Source organism: Ictalurus furcatus, chromosome 26 (genome assembly GCF_023375685.1).
Source record: "Ictalurus furcatus strain D&B chromosome 26, Billie_1.0, whole genome shotgun sequence".
NCBI classification, from domain to species: domain Eukaryota; kingdom Metazoa; phylum Chordata; class Actinopteri; order Siluriformes; family Ictaluridae; genus Ictalurus; species Ictalurus furcatus.
The window spans coordinates 12908809-12927360 of NC_071280.1; the positions used below are offsets into that span (position 1 = coordinate 12908809).

Consider the following 18552-nt stretch of genomic DNA (forward strand, 5'->3'; position numbering starts at 1 on the left):
CCCTGGGATAGGCTCCAGGTAGGATAAGCGTTATAGAAGATAGATGGATGGATGGATGGATGGATGGATATTCCAGATAAAAAACACTTTCTAGACCAAAACAGTGAAAGTGGCAAAACTTGATTAAAAAACAAGACATAGTGCGTGCATTGAAAAAGGATTCAAAACTACCACATACAGGGTGGCCAGTGGAAGTAAAACGTAAAATCACATACTCTTCAATCCAATACTAAACATGTCTGTTCTGTTTTTAGCCTGGTGAAACACGTAGACTCCCTCTTGAGGTGGCGCTAATGGAGCTCGTGTGCAAGCCGCCTCGCTGTCCACATGTGATAGAACTGCTGGAATGGTTCGAGACGCCCACATTCTTCATCTTGGTTCTGGAGCGGCCCGACCGCTGCGTTAATCTCTACAAATACTGTAGCTCTCTAAGTGATGCAGTGTCTGAATCTCAGGTGAAAACTATCATGGAGCAAATAATTTGGGCTGCAATTCACTGCAGTAAACGGGGTGTGATCCATCGAGACATCAAGGAAGAAAACATTCTCATCAACCCCAAGACCCTTGAAGTGAAGCTGATCGATTTTGGTTGTGGTGCGCTGCTTAACGACAGCCACGACATACCATTCGCAGGTGATTGCGCCTGTGAGATGAGTAGATTTGATGTGAATTTGGTGGTGGATCATTTTTGTGATCTTACTGACTGACGATACTCTTTCTCTGTCTTTCATTCAGGCACTACACTTTTCCTTCCACCTGAACTGATCGTTAAAGGAGAGTACGAGGCGGAACCTGTCACCGTCTGGGGTCTTGGCATACTCATTTACAGCCTGTTATGTGGACAAGAGCCTATTTATGATCATCACAATATTGGTGAAGGTGACATGTACATACCCAGTGAGCTGTCTGAAGGTGAGAAAATACAGAAGCTTTACATGCAAACCTGTACACAAAGCTTAGCAAAATAGATAGAATTATACTCATTTAAAAAACTAGCTGAAGTTACACTTACTAATTTTCTGTTTTAAGCAATTACATTACTGCACACACAGCTTCCTGCAAACTGATAAACTGGTGCCTGCAATGCGATCCTGAAAGAAGACCAAGTCTGCAGGAAGTCATCTCAGATGACTGGTTCACAACACCAGAAGAGGCCTAAATACATTACAATACATTGCATTTATGGCACGCCCTTATCCAGAGCGACTTACATTTATCTCATATTATAACACATCTCATTTTTATCTTATCTCACATATCTCATTTTTTTAAAAATACAGCTGAGCAGTTGAGGGCCTCGCTCAGTTGTAGCCCAGTTCACATCCCAGCACCGCCAAGCTGCTGCTGCTGGGATTTGAACTGAGCTACAACTTCCCACTTCCCAAGTAAACTCACTTTGTCTAGTGCACATGGATTGTACTGAATACTGAGTTCTACACCACCAGTAAAAACATATCGCTATACCATACTACAGTTTTAAATATCTCAATATTTATGATTATATCTGTACCTTTTGCTTGAACACATTCCTTACAGAAGAAAAAAATAAAAAATAAACATGGAAACAAAAAGCAGCCAGGGATTTCCCAGGTCAGTGAGAATTTCCTCAATGTGTGCTGTAAAACATTCAAACAAAGTCATAAAAGACGCAAGTCATGAATTTGTAACTACAGTTTACTTACAAATTTAGGCTCTCCAACAACCATAACAGTTGAGCTGCTGAGCTCTGCTCCTTCTCCTCAAAAGGACGATTGCAATTCACCTTGCAGGCAGCAGAGGCCTCTATAGATTGCTTTTAAATCTAACCAGAAAAAAAAAACAGGTAAAAATAATCATGTGATGCAGTAAAACTACACAAAAGACAATTTTTCATTTTGATTTGCACAAATACACTTAAGAACATTTTATTATAACATAAAATGTATAGATAGACGATACATAATAGACGACAGCTTGGTTTACAGTGAAAATAAAGTAGCAAGTCAAAATATCATGTATCTTATTAGATTATCATGTGTTTCTAGTCTTGTTCAACTGGCAGAAATGTTTTATTACAATTTCAATTAAAAAAGAAGCTAAATGAAACCAATAGTACTTTAGAATTTCAGGCTTTGGCTGAGGAAAAAGGGTCTTTCAGGCACTAAAGGCTTTATAAGACAGCATTCATTTACCATATGCATCATGGCCAGTGGCACACATTATTTTGGTTTTATGACCGAGTAATGCAAATATCCAAATCTAGACTAGACAAGAGTCAAACTAACAGTGTGAGTGTTAGTAACTGAGTGTTGGTGACAATGCTCTGATTAATACATCATCCAATGTCAATGTACAAACAATAATTAAAAGATAATATGCACCAAGACATATATAAATATGTATATATTTTAAAAACAACCTATTAACTATTCTTCACTAGTGCATATTCATCCTTGGATAAAGCTGTTATAAGATCTCTTGCAATATGTCTAATAAATCCAGTTGAGTTGTATTTTGTGCTATTCATTTCGTATATATATATATATATATATATATATATATATATATATATATATATTTAAAAATAAATAAATAAATAATTGTATGAGTTCCCTTGTGAGAATTTGTTTCATCAGTCTGCAGTGAAGTGATTAGTGCCATGAAGAAGTGCATATATCAGCGATTGCTCCAACTTTAGTCTTTTGTAATTATTTCCCTTTGTTATTGTACTGGACCGCAGAGATGACCATTGCAGCAATCTCGTAAAAAAAAAAAACCCCAAAGACTAAAAAAGCAACGTGAAAATCAAAGAGGATTTTTAAAAAGAGAAAATGGGACACTTTTATATACAGTGATTAGTGCCACAGTCTCAGCCTCACATGTCCTGCTCATGGAGTATCTGATAACTTTTGTACACTTTTCTGGCCACAAGCTTCAGAAGCTTTACGGTTGCAAACTAAGTGCCTCTCGACACTTTCATACACACTCAGCATCCATTTTTATAAGGAGCACCTGTACACCTGAACATTCATGCAGTTATCTAATCAGCCAATCATGTAGCAGCAGCGTAATGCATGAACTCATGCAGATACAGGTCAAGAGCTTCAGTTAATGTTTACATCCAATATGTCTGATCTCTGTAACTTTAATCATTGTTGGTTCCAGTATTTCAGAAACAGCTGACTGCCTGGGATTTACACACACAGCAGTCTCTACTGTTTACACTCAATACTCAAACCAGCCTGTCTGGTACCAACGACCATTCCACGATCAAAGTCACAGAGATCACACTTTTTCTTCATTTTGATGTTTGATGTGAACATGAACTGAAGCTCTTGACTTGTATCTGCATAATTTAGTGCATTGTGCTGCTGCCACATGATTGGCTGATTAGATAACTGCATGAATTGGCAGCTGTACAGGTGTTCCTAATAAAGTTGATGGTGAGGGTATATTCACTTCCATGTGAAATCCCACAGCATCCCATCTTTATTAGGTTATTAAAAAGTTTTGTTTGTAGTAGTTAGTGGCGAGTAAACCAAGACAGCTTTTAGTGGGTAACCCTTAGTTACCCTGAGCTTCCAGTAAGAATGCCCTTATACCCTAAACAACTTAGGATATGAAATACACCCTATGAAGTTTGCCTGTGGGTTTACTATAGAGTCAGTAAGTTGTCATTTGGGATTCAGCCCATCTTCTATTCTATTCTATTAACATCAGTTAAATGTATGATAAGAGAGTGACTTACTAGAGAATTCAGTAAGGTTAAATTTGCATCATCCAGTAAATGCAGTTGCCTAACTTTGCATTGGTACACAAGGGTTACAAAATGACATTGCAGATGTACACTCTAACAGATCTTGCCTCTGGTATTTCTGTTCAGCACAAAAGTACTGCATTCTACATGGAGGCCTCCAAAAACCTACATTGCTGCTTACAAGAAAGATGTATATCATTGCTAATTACTGTAATCTTTCAGCCGTTCATCATCAATTGAACCTCATTAAGCAGTCATTTAATAAAAGTTGTGTTTAAATGTTTTCATGATTTACAAAATCATGAAAATCATTTACTTCTTCGTATTCAAATGCGTATGTTGATAAATACCAAATCAGCCACATATTACTAAGTGTATTCATGGCAGAGGAGGATTTATATTTAGCCACACCCTCAAAATGCCATAAAAGGTAAAGCTTATAGAGAGCTGAAAACGACAAAATGATAACTGGATGGCGAAAGAAGCGCAGCTTGTGCTAAATCTTCCAGAATACACATAGGTCTTCCTTCATTTACTGGGTGCCATTTCTTTTCCTATTCTTATTAGTCTTAATGTATGGCTTTGTTTTGAATTGCTTTCTTTCACATCATTAATATGGAATGCCCAATGTCAAAAAACGTGCACTTAATTTGTGTGTGAACTGACATGAATAAGCTATATAACCTGGACATAATCTATATACACAATTGCAGTAACTCAGAACAATTATATGATTTGAAGCCTGTAAATTGAGGTCTATGTTATTATACGTGAATGTATACAAACGTAGGAGCTCTTATAGGATATGAACATTTTTCAAACCGCGTTTCTTGAGTAAATGCTCCTGCAAATGGTTTCCAAATTAATTTGTTCTTAGCCACCTTAACAAATCAGGTCTATTGCTTGGTAATTAATATTATCATGTTTAATTGACCCTTTTGGAGAGAGGTGTATTACTGTTCTGTTTCTCACAGCTGGAGAAGTTCAAGAACATGATTCCCTTCGATCAGATGACCATTGAGCCCCAAACTGGACAAGGACAAGTACTCATACTGGCCAAACAAACTGAACGCTCACCTGTAGTGCTTTGGAATAAATGTGCACAGACTGTAAATATCACATCGTACTCGTTTTCCTTTCACTCATCACTTGGGATCTAGTTTGAACTTTTATGCAGTGGGAAGGGTTCACTTACTTTTGGTGTGTATTTGTTGTTCGATTGCACCATGGCATGCTGTCGATATACACACTAATTACTGAGTGCATTATGATATAATCAATAAGCATTGTTTAGAGGCTTAATCGTTTAATAAGAGAGAGAAAGGAGAACAGGATAAAACTCCACGTTATACTGTGCATTGTAGTATTCTAGCAAGAACTATGGTCACATGCTGGAGTCTTCGATTAGCGTTTTATCCTCTGTGAATCATCTGAATCTAAATCTGGTGTCAGATTTCCCCTGTGTATTGAGAGACAGGTAGCGTATTACTTGTTTGTTCCCTGTAATCTAATCAGTTGCATACAGGTCAAAGATCTGTGTAATTACCTCTGAGCTATCAACTCCATTAGTGTTGAACGAACTGGTTATTAATGTCTCAGTAAAAGAAAGGAATGCATGCCTCATACCAAACAGATTTTTATAAACAGTTTCATTTAATAAAATGGTTCAGGACAATGGGTTGTGATTTTACTTACCTGTACAGTAGCATGTGAAGATTGCCTGCAAGATCGAGATTTAAAACTGCACTCACCTGCATTTCATTGACAATAGCTGGAACTTCAGATGCACACTGAGCATCAGATAAAGTTTTAACATTCACAGCAACCATCAGATTGAGGTTTGAATGAAACTGACATCTCCTTCGGATTAGTCTTATTATATCATTTAAGATAGTTGATATTTTTTATTACAATTATATATTCAATTTACACGCTTAATTGCCATGGATGCACTTGGATTGTGGCAAAGAGAATTGAGATTAATTCATTATGCTATGTCCAGTTAATTAGATAATTACATTAGCAGGGTGGCATGGTGCAGTGGGTAGTTGCCACCTCACAGCTCCAGGGTCCCCGTTTCAATCCTGAGCTCAGGTTATTGTCTGTGTGGAGTTTTAGATGTTTTCCCAATATCCGTGTGGGTTTCCGCAGGGTTCTGCGGTTTCTTCCCACTTCTCAAAAAAAAAAAAGCTTGGTAGGGGGATTTGCTATGCTAAGCTGCCCTTAGATGTGAATGAATATATGAATGTGTGTGTGCATGGACTGGCATCCTTCGCATTTCATCTCACATATTCATGTTCCCTGGATTTTCTACAGATCCACTGTGACCCTGACCAGGATAAAGCACTTACTGAAGATGAAGAGCTTACATTCGTAGTATGACTAGCTAGCTAACTAGCATGAACAAATGGGTTTTCCAATGTAGCTAGATTTTTGGCATCAGCCTGGCTAATACTTGTGGTCAACTTCTTGTGCTGACACACTGACTGTCAGTAAAGAGTAATGTGTCTATCGATCAAACCCGTTATAATTTTGAGGTTGTGTTCGTTCCACAACTAGATTACAATAACGGTTAAGCAAAAATAAATAAATACATAAATAAATAAATGTACACAATCTACCCTGTCCAGGGTGTACCCCGCCTTGCGCCCGATGCTCCCTGGGATAGGCTCCAGGTTCCCCGTGACCCTGAAAAGGAGTAAGTGGTAGAAGATGGATGGATGGATGGATGGATGTACACAATCTTCCTCGTTTGGTGTCTGACATTTGCTTCTTTAGTTTTGCACCATCGCTAAAGGTTAAGGTAATTAACATGGACTAGAACTCTATCTCACCTTAAATCTTTTCTGTAAATACATTCCTAAATTTTCATAAACTTGTTTCAATCTACAGTGTTGAGCTATGCAATCCTATTTTCAAATAAACGAGTAGTCAAATTAACATTATTGGTCTGTATTTACGAATTGGAGTTGGAGTCTGTGTGATAAATATTAATATGACACGTGCTCTAATTTTAGCTTAATTTTAGTTTATGCGAGTTCCCTCTTTCTTGAGAACACTTTTTCTCGTTTCCTCGTCAACCCATATCACAGTAATATGTCTTTCTCTCTTAGTTTCTCTTATCTTGCAAAAACCGCTGACTTTTTTTTAGCATGGGATGTACCAACGGCCTGCCGTTTTTACCTTGAACAGTGTTCTGTTTTACACTGTTGCTGAGGCACATGACTGTCTGATGATTTGTGTCTAACCAATAAGAATTAAAACTATTGTCTGTATACACACACACACACACACAAATTCAGATAGCAAAGTCTATTCAAAAAGATATATATATATATATATATATATATATATATATATATATATATATATATATATATATATATATACAGTGGGGGAAATAAGTATTGAACGTGTCATCATTTTTTTCAATAAATATATTACCGATGAGGTTATTCACATGAAATTTTCACCAGACATCAGTATTAACTCAAGAAATCTGGAAATATAAAGAACTCACAACATTAAAGTCCATAAATGAAGTTATGAAGTTATGTGTAATAAAGTGGAATGACACGGGAAAAAAGTATTGAACACACTAACTGAAATTTATTTAATGCTTACTGGAGAAGTCTTTGTTTGTAATAACAGCTTCAAGACGCTTCCTGTATGAAGAAATTAATGGGCCGCAGTATTCAGGTGTGATTTTGGCCCGTTCTTCTCAACATACTGCCTTTAAATCTTGTTCAATTGGATTCAAGTCAGCTAACTGACTGGGCCGTTCTAACACCTTGATTTCTCTGAAACCAAGTGAGAGTTTCCTTTGCTGTGTGTGTGTGTGTGTGTGTGTATGTGTGTCTTATGGCATCAATTTCATATTTTACATTTTCTAGGGGCGAATCAATAACAAACTCTGCTAAAGAAATCAATGATTTTGGTTATTCAAGATGGCCGCCCCATAACATTATAATACTCAGCTATACAGGGCAGTTCATTTGTAGTTGTGTTCATTTGAGTTGATTACAATCAATCACACTTTTGTTTAATTACTATTAAACCAGGCCTGGTTTGCAGTAGCTAAGAAAAACAATTGAGGTGAGATAAACTTCTGCTTCTTGTTAGCTACTTGAGCTTCACAGCGCCACTGTAAGATAAATCCAGACACCAGAAATGCGTTTGATGATGAAAAAACACTTGTGCTCATTTTGAACGCTTGATTTTTCAATGAAACGTTACTTTGTGAAAGTGGATAATAATGATTGGTTAAGATCGCGGGAGATGTCGCTGATTGGTCAACTCCCCCAGTCCCGCCCCTGTGTGGGAGGAGTCCTGCGTGTGAACGGTTCCGGTATTGAGTTGTTGTTTCATAGAAGGTGACGCGAGGTTCAGGTAGGATAGAAAAAGAACAACCTTAACATTCTCCACTGTTACACTGTTTATTAACTGTCTAGCGCGTCTGACGGCTGTATATTTATAATTATCGCTTTACTGATTCTAGAGAAATAGATTTGATTCAAAGCTGTATCTTGCTGATCGTTGATAAAAAGCTGTGTATGTGCATGACAGTGGCTGTATTCCAAATGGCTCCGACTGTGTATCCTAGTGCACTACTGTGCGATGTAAAGGAATGGCTTGTGTGCCCTATGTAGTGCACTCTGTGTTTAAGAGGGCGCTATTTAGGATTCGGCGGACTATTGATGATGCCCTTGCAAGCTAACGTCCGAAATAAACAGAAAAGCCTGTGTAGGTTTATTTACACATTTGTTTACACTTTGTTTATAACTGTTTAAATTATAAAGCTGGCAAGTTTTTTATTTAAATTGCTGATTCGGTTTATTTTGATGAATAACGGATTGATTTAATGAAAAGCTAAGATTCTAGCCAGCTGAAATCTTTCATTCCGCGTGCTCTTGTTAACTTGTGACGTTACCGGATGTATTAAACACGTTACTAAAATATTTATAACACTCTCCGTGGTGTTGTTATGGGTTTATCCGCTAATAAACGACGCTTTTTTGCATGCTAACAGCAGGTCAAAGGTGGCCGGTGCTGGTCCGCATCATTCTGCCGCAAATAGCGCATTGGCGCAGGAACAACACACACACACCCGCAGTGCTGAATACACACACTCCTACTGTGGTCCTTTATGTAATTCTGGACCTGCATACACACTGATGGTGTTAATTCAACAGTCTGAGATGAGCTAGGAGTAAATCCTAGCACGGTTTACAAACCCGGATATGACATCATAGCGTGTCCCTCCCCCCCGGGATTACAGCCTGAGACTATCCTACTGTAGGAACTCAGGGTGTGAGGCGGGATTACAGCCTGAGCCTATCCTACTGTAGGACCTCGGGGTGTGAGGCGGGATTACATGCTGAGACTCTCCTACTGTAGGAACTCGGGGTGTGAGGTGGGATTACAGCCTGAGACTATCCTACTGTAGGAACTCGGGGTGTGAGGCGGGATTACAGCCAGAGCCTATCCTACTGTAGGAACTCGGGGTGTGAGGCGGGATTACATGCTGAGACTCTCCTACTGTAGGAACTCGGGGTGTGAGGTGGGATTACAGCCTGAGACTATCCTACTGTAGGAACTCGGGGTGTGAGGCGGGATTACAGCCAGAGCCTATCCTACTGTAGGAACTCGGGGTGTGAGGCGGGATTACAGCCAGAGCCTATCCTACTGTAGGAACTCGGGGTGTGAGGCGGGATTACATGCTGAGACTCTCCTACTGTAGGAACTCGGGGTGTGAGGTGGGATTACAGCCTGAGACTATCCTACTGTAGGAACTCGGGGTGTGAGGCAGGATTACAGCCAGAGCCTATCCTACTGTAGGAACTCGGGGTGTGAGGCGGGATTACAGCCAGAGCCTATCCTACTGTAGGAACTCGGGGTGTGAGGCGGGATTACATGCTGAGACTCTCCTACTGTAGGAACTCGGGGTGTGAGGTGGGATTACAGCCTGAGACTATCCTACTGTAGGAACTCGGGGTGTGAGGCGGGATTACAGCCAGAGCCTATCCTACTGTAGGAACTCGGGGTGTGTGGCAGGATTACAGCCTGAGACTATCCTACTGTAGGAACTCGGGTTGTGAGGCGCGATTACAGCCTGAGACTATCCTACTGTAGGACCTCGGGGTGTGAGGCAGGATTACAGCCTGAGACTATCCTACTGTAGGACCTCGGGATGTGAGGCGGGATTACAGCCTGAGACTATCCTACTGTAGGAACTCGGGGTGTGAGGTGGGATTACAGCCTGAGACTATCCTACTGTAGGAACTCGGGGTGTGAGGCGGGATTACATGCTGAGACTCTCCTACTGTAGGAACTCGGGGTGTGAGGTGGGATTACAGCCTGAGACTATCCTACTGTAGGAACTCGGGGTGTGAGGCGGGATTACAGCCTGAGACTATCCTACTGTAGGAACTCGGGGTGTGAGGCGGGATTACATGCTGAAACTATCCTACTGTAGGAACTCGGGGTGTGAGGCGGGATTACAGCCTGAGACTATCCTACTGTAGGAACTCGGGGTGTGAGGTGGGATTACATGCTGAAACTATCCTACTGTAGGAACTCGGGGTGTGAGGCGGGATTACAGCCAGAGCCTATCCTACTGTAGGAACTCGGGGTGTGAGGCGGGATTACAGCCTGAGACTATCCTACTGTAGGAACTCGGGGTGTGAGGTGGGATTACAGCCTGAGACTATCCTACTGTAGGAACTCGGGGTGTGAGGCGGGATTACATGCTGAGACTCTCCTACTGTAGGAACTCGGGGTGTGAGGTGGGATTACAGCCTGAGACTATCCTACTGTAGGAACTCGGGGTGTGAGGCGGGATTACAGCCTGAGACTATCCTACTGTAGGAACTCGGGGTGTGAGGCGGGATTACATGCTGAAACTATCCTACTGTAGGAACTCGGGGTGTGAGGCGGGATTACAGCCTGAGACTATCCTACTGTAGGAACTCGGGGTGTGAGGTGGGATTACATGCTGAAACTATCCTACTGTAGGAACTCGGGGTGTGAGGCGGGATTACAGCCAGAGCCTATCCTACTGTAGGAACTCGGGGTGTGAGGCGGGATTACAGCCTGAGACTATCCTACTGTAGGAACTCGGGGTGTGAGGCGGGATTACAGCCTGAGACTATCCTACTGTAGGAACTCGGGGTGTGAGGCGGGATTACAGCCTGAGACTATCCTACTGTAGGAACTCGGGGTGTGAGGTGGGATTACACGCTGAGCCTATCCTATTATAGGAACTCGGGGTGTGAGGTGGGATTACACGCTGAGCCTATCCTATTATAGGAACTCGGGGTGTGAGGCGGGATTTCACGCTGAGCCTGTCCTACTGTAGGAACTCGGGGTGTGAGTTGGGATTTCACCCAGACTGAGACATATGATTTTCTCTTTTTTTAATTTGACTTCAGAGTTGAAAGTGGGCTTAAAGGGTACATGGGTTTAATGGGTACACTTACCCTACAGTACTGGATTATGTAAATATTCAGTTCAAAATTATTTCTATGCCACTTTCGATGATAGACATTGTCATAGAAATTCCTTATTGCATGTTTGTGCTTTACTCGATTATTGCTATTAATATTTTATTACAAGCCAGAAAAGTTGTGAAGGCAAAGGCACAAGTCTGGTCAAGTTGAATGTCAAATTTGATGTTATTACAAAAACAGATGTTCCTGTAAGCTTTTGTCTGAGAACAGATGTCGAAGTTTTAGATCTTTCGATTGTTGTGTTTTTGTTTTGTCAAGATTTAATATGTATACCTTAGTTAATTTATGCTGTAAATGACAGTAAACATAGAAAGGGGTCACTGTTGACGTCATGTGACACAACAGGTTAAGACCAACGTGGAAGAAGTGCTTGGATTATTCTGGTTCCTTCGATTGGTTGTTCAGATAGCCAGCTTGTAAGATGGTACTTCCAATGGCCAGCACCAAACGTTCCAGCTGTTCAGGTTATGATACCTGTTTTTGTTGAGCAGGTATGAAAAGCTATACAGCTAGAACATTTGGTACTGGTTCCAGTTCCAGTTTTCCACGGCCAAAAATTCAGTTGCATTGCGCAGTATAGAAAGACTTTTTTGTTTAAGCCTTGATTTAAGCCCTTTTTTAATCCCTACAACTATCTTGCTCTTGTTTCTGATAAATTGGTGAAAGCTTTTTTTATCAACTCATTTAAAGCTTTCATACTTGGGTTGTTTTCTGCTTCACTTTGTGTAAAAGCTTCTGCCATGAAGATATAATGAGTGTAGGCCACTGTAATTGATTTATTCTTTTAAAAAGTGACTGATATTGTGTTACGTTGATGTCCTCGGACACTGAATGCAATCTGTAGTTACTTGCTGTAATGCGGACATATTGTTAATGGATTGTAATTTGCGCACCAATGCCAGTCAGCGATTCAGCTGGCACAGTTTGCTTCAAAGTTCAGAAAGAAAATGTGGGAAATGTCTAATTGATGCTGCAGTCAAACATGGAGGCGTATATGGAGGTAAATATGCCTGAGTGAGGGTAAATATAGAGGCGTGAACGGTAAAGCATCAGTGTGTGGCAATATCCGGATCAAGAGAGCTAAACAGGAAACAGACTTATCACGGCAAAGAGGACTTTGCCATACACCAATGTTTTACCATCACTGGATTATGTGCAGCTGTTTTAAAGAGAAAAAGGTTCTGCTGAAGCGACCATCTGTCCATGAGTAAACCTTTGAGTTCTGCTGTAATTGGCATGAGCCTAGATTGGGTATCGTACTCTGTAAATAGTAAATTGTGAGGAAATTGTTGGTTGTAGGTAAATCTTTGCCTGCTTGGAACTTCTCTTGAAACTGGGCTTGCTGGTACTAAAGTGCTTTTTCAAAACGCCATTTTTCAGGAGTGTCTGTCTGGCTTTTTGCTCAGTGTTGGGACAGACAAGTGGTCAAGGTAAAATTCAAGGTGAAATTTGGCAGGGGTTGATCAGGTTCAGCCATATTGATCCTGATAAGCTTCGCTGTCTGTAGTTCTGCTGGATCACCAATCAGTCCAGTGAAAGGGAGATAGATATAGGAATTGGGACCCATGACATCATCTGCATTCAAGGGCGAAAGTTTGCAACCCCATGGTTTTTCAAATGGAAAATTGATAAAGCAATTTCAGTAGAATTCTGAAATGTCATATATTAAAAACGTGAGTTTGTCCTGCAACAAGGCAGTTATCGAAAGATGTTTTTGTCTTTAGGCAGTGTAGGTTTGCTGGTAGAACTACTAAATGGACAAGAAGAGAACAGATGATGTTTAGATAGAGGGCTAGATATGGAGTTGGCGTGATAGGAAGCAGTAAATACTATTTACACAGATATTGAGTAAAAGCTTGAGACTGTGCATGTATGTTGGCTGATTTGCATGTAACGGCATGTTGCATGATGCCCCGTGCCTTACCGTGTGTGTGTCTTGCAGCGCTAGTTGTTCATGGACCAGTTGTGTGCAGTACCACTGTTAAAATGGGACAGGGCACCTCGGGACCAGAGTCCCAAGAACCATCAGAGGTGAGCACGCTGCCCCTTCCTTTTTCTAACACTGATTATAAACACATATACACACGAGTACATACACTCAGTCACAGTAGTCACAAACAATATTAACCACAGCATGGTCTTAATCATCTGACACTTACTTACTTACTATATCAGCAAACTTCCCTAAACAGAGAACGAAAGAAAACCTCTTTATATATTTATCAGGAGCTTTATTAAGCTTTATAAATTGTAACTCAGCATTTCAAGTAGGAGTGGGACTCCGCGCCTCAATTCCATCTTCCTTCAGGAAGACATTGTTATTATTTTGACTTAATATATCATTATTTCAAGATGGGGGAAGTGGTAGCTTAGTGGTTAAGACATTGGACTTCTGATCGGACGGTCATGAGTGTAAATCACAGCACTGCCAACCTTCCAGTGCTGGGCCCTTGAGCAAGGCCCTTAACCCTCAATTGCTCAGTTGTATAATGTAAGTTCCTCTGGATGAGGGCGTCTGCCAAAATGCTGTGAAATGTAGTTTGATTTAATATCTTATGTTGATGTAATAACTTTTAGTTATCAACATTATTTTAATATTTTTAAAATAGTTTTTCTGACATAATATTGAACACCCCACAATCTATCAGTGACTAATTTATTGAATATTACTTCAGAATTGTTGAACATATGCTGTTTCATGGATAGCCAGTAAGCCAGATGTACAATAGCACAATATCTTAAATATACACTTACAGAGAACTGTAAGGAACACTTGTACACCTACACATTCATGTAATTATCTAATCAGCCAATCATGTGGCAGCAGTGCAGTGCATTAAATCATGCAGGTATGAGCTAGCAGCTTCAGGTAATGTTCACATCAACCCTCAGAATGGGGGAAAACGTGATTTCAGTGATTTTGACGGTGGCATGATTGTTGGTGGCAGATGAGCTGGTTTGAGTATTTGTATAACTGCTGATCTACTGGGATTTTCACACAACAGTCTCTAGAGTTTACTCAGAATGGTGCAATAAAGATCAAAAACATCCAGCGAGCCGCAGTTCTGCGGACAGAAAAACCTTGTTGATGAGAGAGGGAGAGAGGTCAACAGAGAATAGCCAGACTGGTTTGAGCTGAGAGAAAGGCTACAGTATCTCAGATAAACACTCTGTGCAATTGTAATGAGCAGAAAAGCATCTCAGAATGCACGTCAAACCTTGAGGCTACAACATCAGAAGACCACGCTGGGTTCCACTTCTGTCAGCCAAGAAAAGACAGCTGAGGCTGCAGTGGGCACAGGTCACAAAAACTGGACAGTTGAAGACTGGAAACGTAGCCTGGTCTAATGACTCTCCATTTATGCTGAGGCACACCATTGGTAGAGTTGGAATTTGGCACCAACAGCATGAATACATGGAGCCAACCTGCCTTGTGTCAACAGTTCAGGCTGGTGGAGGTGGTGTGATGGTGTGGGGAATGTTTTCTTGGCGCATTTTGTATGCCCGTTAATACAAATCAATCATCGCTTGAATGCCACAGCCTTTTTTGTATTTTGTTGCTGTCCATGTTCATCCCTTAATGGCCACATTATCTTCTAATGACTACTTCCAGCATGACGTTGCACCAGATCACAAAGCAGAAGTCTCAAACCGGTCTCATGAACATGACGATGAGTTCAGTGATCTTCAGTGGCCTTCCCAGTCACCGGATCTGAATCCAATAGAACACCTTTAGGATGTGGTAGAACGAGAGATTCGCAGCATGAAGGTGCACCGGAGAAATCTGCTGTAATCATGTCTACATGGACCAGAATCTCAATGGGATGTTTCAAACGTCTTGTGGAATCCATGCCATGAAGTACTGAGGTTGTTTTGAGAGCAAAGGGAGGCTCTACCCAGTACTAATATAGTGTTCCTAATAAAGTGCTCTGTGAGTATCAGTCAAAACATTGACACAAAACCTTGAAGTAATAAGCTGTCTAATAAATCAAAATAAATGACACACTCGAAATAATGAGATCTTAAGTAAAAATTGCTATCAACCCACTGTATCTTAAAATAAAAAGATACTATAATGTGATATTTTGTCAAAAATACCCCGACATTATCTTGAAAAACGAGACATCAAGTTGAAATAAATAAACAATATCTATTACGCCCAAAATAATAAGATATTACGTCGGAATAATGACATAGCACTGTGATGTTTTTCACAGCTTGCGTTTCCGCGCTTCTGTATTGTTTACTGTAGTCGGTGTGTCGTTTTTCAATACGACCACTTACAGTCATAATAATATAAAACACTAGACGGAGTATATTTCCATTACAGCTGTCAGACTGAATGTCACAGTTCACACACCGTTTAAATCATACAGTATTTTCATTATATTTACATACTCAAATGCAACAGCCCTGAATGTTTAAAAGCCCGTATTCATTACATTTACATGGATTCATTTAACAGACGCTTTTATCCAAAGCGACTTACAAATGAGAGATTCTGTTTTTGGTCGCCTGTTTGTTGAAATCGTCCTGGCTGACTGCGAATAATTAAAATGCAACAATCCTTTTTCATGTAAAGCAATTTCACCAGCTCTAGTTCAGTACTATATTTTTAAAATTAGAACAGAAATATAACTGCATAAGCCTCTTTTGATCCATTTGAATACTCCTAATCTGTAGACACTTTAACACCAGATATCTGTTCAAACTCACTGTGCGTCATATCACAGTTCACTCCTCCCTCATGCCTCTTATTCCTTTAATAATAATTCACATAATCCATTTTACACCTGCATGGCTTTGCATTTCCCCAAAAAAACCTTTTCATTTTAATCCCGTCCTTTTCCCTGATGACCAGCTGTCATCGTTCCCTCCATCTGACCTTCTAATTACTCATCAGTACTAACAGATGTTCTTTTTTTTTTTTTTTTGCTTCGTCCAGTCAGTCCTTTTTTTATTATTTATTTTGACTGATTTGCTTTCTGAAAGCTGATTGGCTGGGCATGCGATTGCATGACTGCAGGACCGAGTTCTGCCAAATGTCCTTTCACTGCTGAAGTCCTTATTTAATGTTTCAAAGTGGCTACAGGAAGAGAAACAGCTCAAGTGTCGCAAGATAACCACGCTTATCTTATCTGATCTGTTCTCGGCTGCCTCCTCTTGCACAGTTCAGTGCAGTTGGTGTAACACGACATGGCCGAGCAAACGAGATTTGACGGCGACGTAAAACACACGCAGAATGTAAATATGAGTATGATTTTAATATAATAAGATGCCTCGAGCGCATGTTATTAGGAAGAAAACGCACAACTTTCATCAAAGTCTACACTGTAATGAATCGATTACGAAAGCTTGGATTTCACTGCTCGCTCGCCACTTCTCCATTTTCCGTGTTATCGTTGTCTCTTATTTTCTCACCTCCGTGTCTCCATGTCGTTTCTCATACGTAACATGCTCATGCATGCTGGAATAAAGTCAAAAAAGTTTCTTTTGCTTTCATGAGCGCTGGCTTGGAAGCTAAACTAAAATAAAGAGTACTTCATATCTTCTGTTAGCAATGTACGGAGAGTTGTTTATGAAAGAAAAGAATGGCCGATGGGAAGATACGGACTGGAATGCGAGAGTAGGAGCCTGTGGAAGAGTGTAGGAGCGGCTGAAAGAATTGAGGACTGAGCATAATATATTATGTAGAGAATGTAGAAGGAGGACGGAGGACAAACAGTTATTAACCCAAGGACAGGGTGGTGAAGCGGAGTTACTGTTTCCTGTTAAGTTTTCTTCTAACAGCGCGTCCCGAATTGTTCTATTCCTTTTACACAATTACTATTCTTATTACGTGAAGAACACGATGTGACGTTTTATACGTTTATAGTCGCGTTTAACGTTGAGGAACATCACGTTACTTAGAAAGCATAACGTGCTCTGATGTGATGACTTCCTGTGGCAAAATAATTACTGACTGTATCAAAGAGCTGACACTGGAGACTCCTTCCGTAAATGTTAAATTGCTCCTTACAGAAAGCTTCACCGTATCAACAATTTGGTTGTTTGTTTGTGTTCTTTCTTCTTTCTTTTTAGCAGGAGGGATTTGCAAATAGAAAGACATTTGTGGAGGACCAGCTTCAGACCAGCATGGTTCGTATAGATCAGACACAAATTACCCAAATTACTGAGAAACAAATGTGAAGATCTATAATAAATGATTAATGTTACCAGTGGAGATGTTGATATTGCAAGAACAGTGGCCGATATTTGCTTAGAAATATATACTACATTGTTTTTCATGTTTAGTTTTGTAGTATAAGTTTGAATTTTCCACATGTTTCCATAAGTCTGTAATGTTGCAGTCGTAACTAATACACATTTCTCCACCCTCTGTTCACGACTCTTCTACCCTGATCTTTTATTTTCTCTATTCTGTTCTCTATTTCTAAGATGGTGGGAATAGTGCTTGGTGCTGGCATCGCCATCGTCCTCATCGCCACCTTCATCTTCTTTGTGCTGCGCAGGATTCACCTTCGGAGTGAGTGTCTGAAACGTTGTACACGAGTCCCTTGTCGTCTAGAGTACTCGAATCTGCTTTTCACGTTCGACACCGATTTCTCATGATGTCCGATGTAATCTTCTGGCTTTTGTGTTGTTTTTTTGTCGTGCTTTTTGCAGACCTCGCGGCTCAAGAAGCCCCCAAATACCGCTTCCGCAAGAGAGACAAAGTTTTATTCTATGGCAGGAAGATCATGAGGAAAGTCTCTCAGTCCACCTCGTCTCTAGTCGGAACGTCATCGTCGTCTTCCTCCCGTCCGAGACTGAAGAAGAAACAGAAGATGCTCAACATTGCCAAAAAGTAAATGTCGAGTGATAATAGCAGAGCTGTTGGGTGATGTGATGTCATCAGGGAAATTTGCCATCATTTCTGCTTTCATGTCATCTCTCTCTCACTCTTTTTCACGTCTGCTCTCTTTTACGTTCAGGATCCTGCGCTTTAAGAAGGAGGTGCCCACCCTGCAGATGAAGGAGCCTCCTCCCTCAGTGCTAGAGGCTGATCTGACGGAGTTTGATGTTGCCAACTCGCACCTACCCTCAGAAGTGCTCTACATGCTGAAGAACGTGCGGTAAATAAGCACTTGCTAGTTCAGTCTGGGGAGGGGGAGGGGGTTGGGTTTTGGGGTTGATGATGCAATTATTTATCTCTTAGACAAATCGCTTAGAGTCATTTAGAGACTCTACTATACTATACAGCCTACACTACTTAGAAGTAAGATGGAAAATGCTGGAGTACGTCAGAGTATGATCAATTGGTTAACT

The 18552-nt window shown here is 40.5% G+C and overlaps 2 protein-coding genes across 15 annotated transcripts in view; both read left to right on the forward strand.

Annotated features, from left to right (window-relative positions):
- The window catches only part of LOC128602294 (serine/threonine-protein kinase pim-2-like), a 7341-nt gene extending 4856 nt beyond the window's left edge, over positions 1–2485 (forward strand). For both annotated transcript variants that reach the window (XM_053616006.1, XM_053616007.1), the window contains exons 5-7: positions 255–633; positions 736–912; positions 1053–2485. In XM_053616006.1, the coding sequence (XP_053471981.1) occupies positions 255–633; positions 736–912; positions 1053–1159 (663 nt within the window). In that variant the 3' untranslated portion in view covers positions 1160–2485. The remainder of the gene's footprint in view (positions 1–254; positions 634–735; positions 913–1052) is intronic.
- Positions 2486–7422: 4937 nt separating this feature from the next.
- Positions 7423–18552, forward strand: part of pnpla6 (patatin-like phospholipase domain containing 6) — a 39497-nt gene continuing 28367 nt past the window's right edge. For 6 of the 13 annotated variants that reach the window (XM_053615088.1, XM_053615087.1, XM_053615098.1 and 3 more), the window contains exons 1-5: positions 11059–13275; positions 17326–17382; positions 17683–17770; positions 17911–18091; positions 18219–18359. In XM_053615088.1, the coding sequence (XP_053471063.1) occupies positions 13117–13275; positions 17326–17382; positions 17683–17770; positions 17911–18091; positions 18219–18359 (626 nt within the window). In that variant the 5' untranslated portion in view covers positions 11059–13116. Of the gene's footprint in view, positions 8126–8154; positions 8480–11058; positions 13276–15256; positions 16489–17325; positions 17383–17682; positions 17771–17910; positions 18092–18218; positions 18360–18552 lie in introns of those variants that run through there. The other 7 variants (XM_053615096.1, XM_053615094.1, XM_053615100.1 and 4 more) reach the window with 7 other exon arrangements.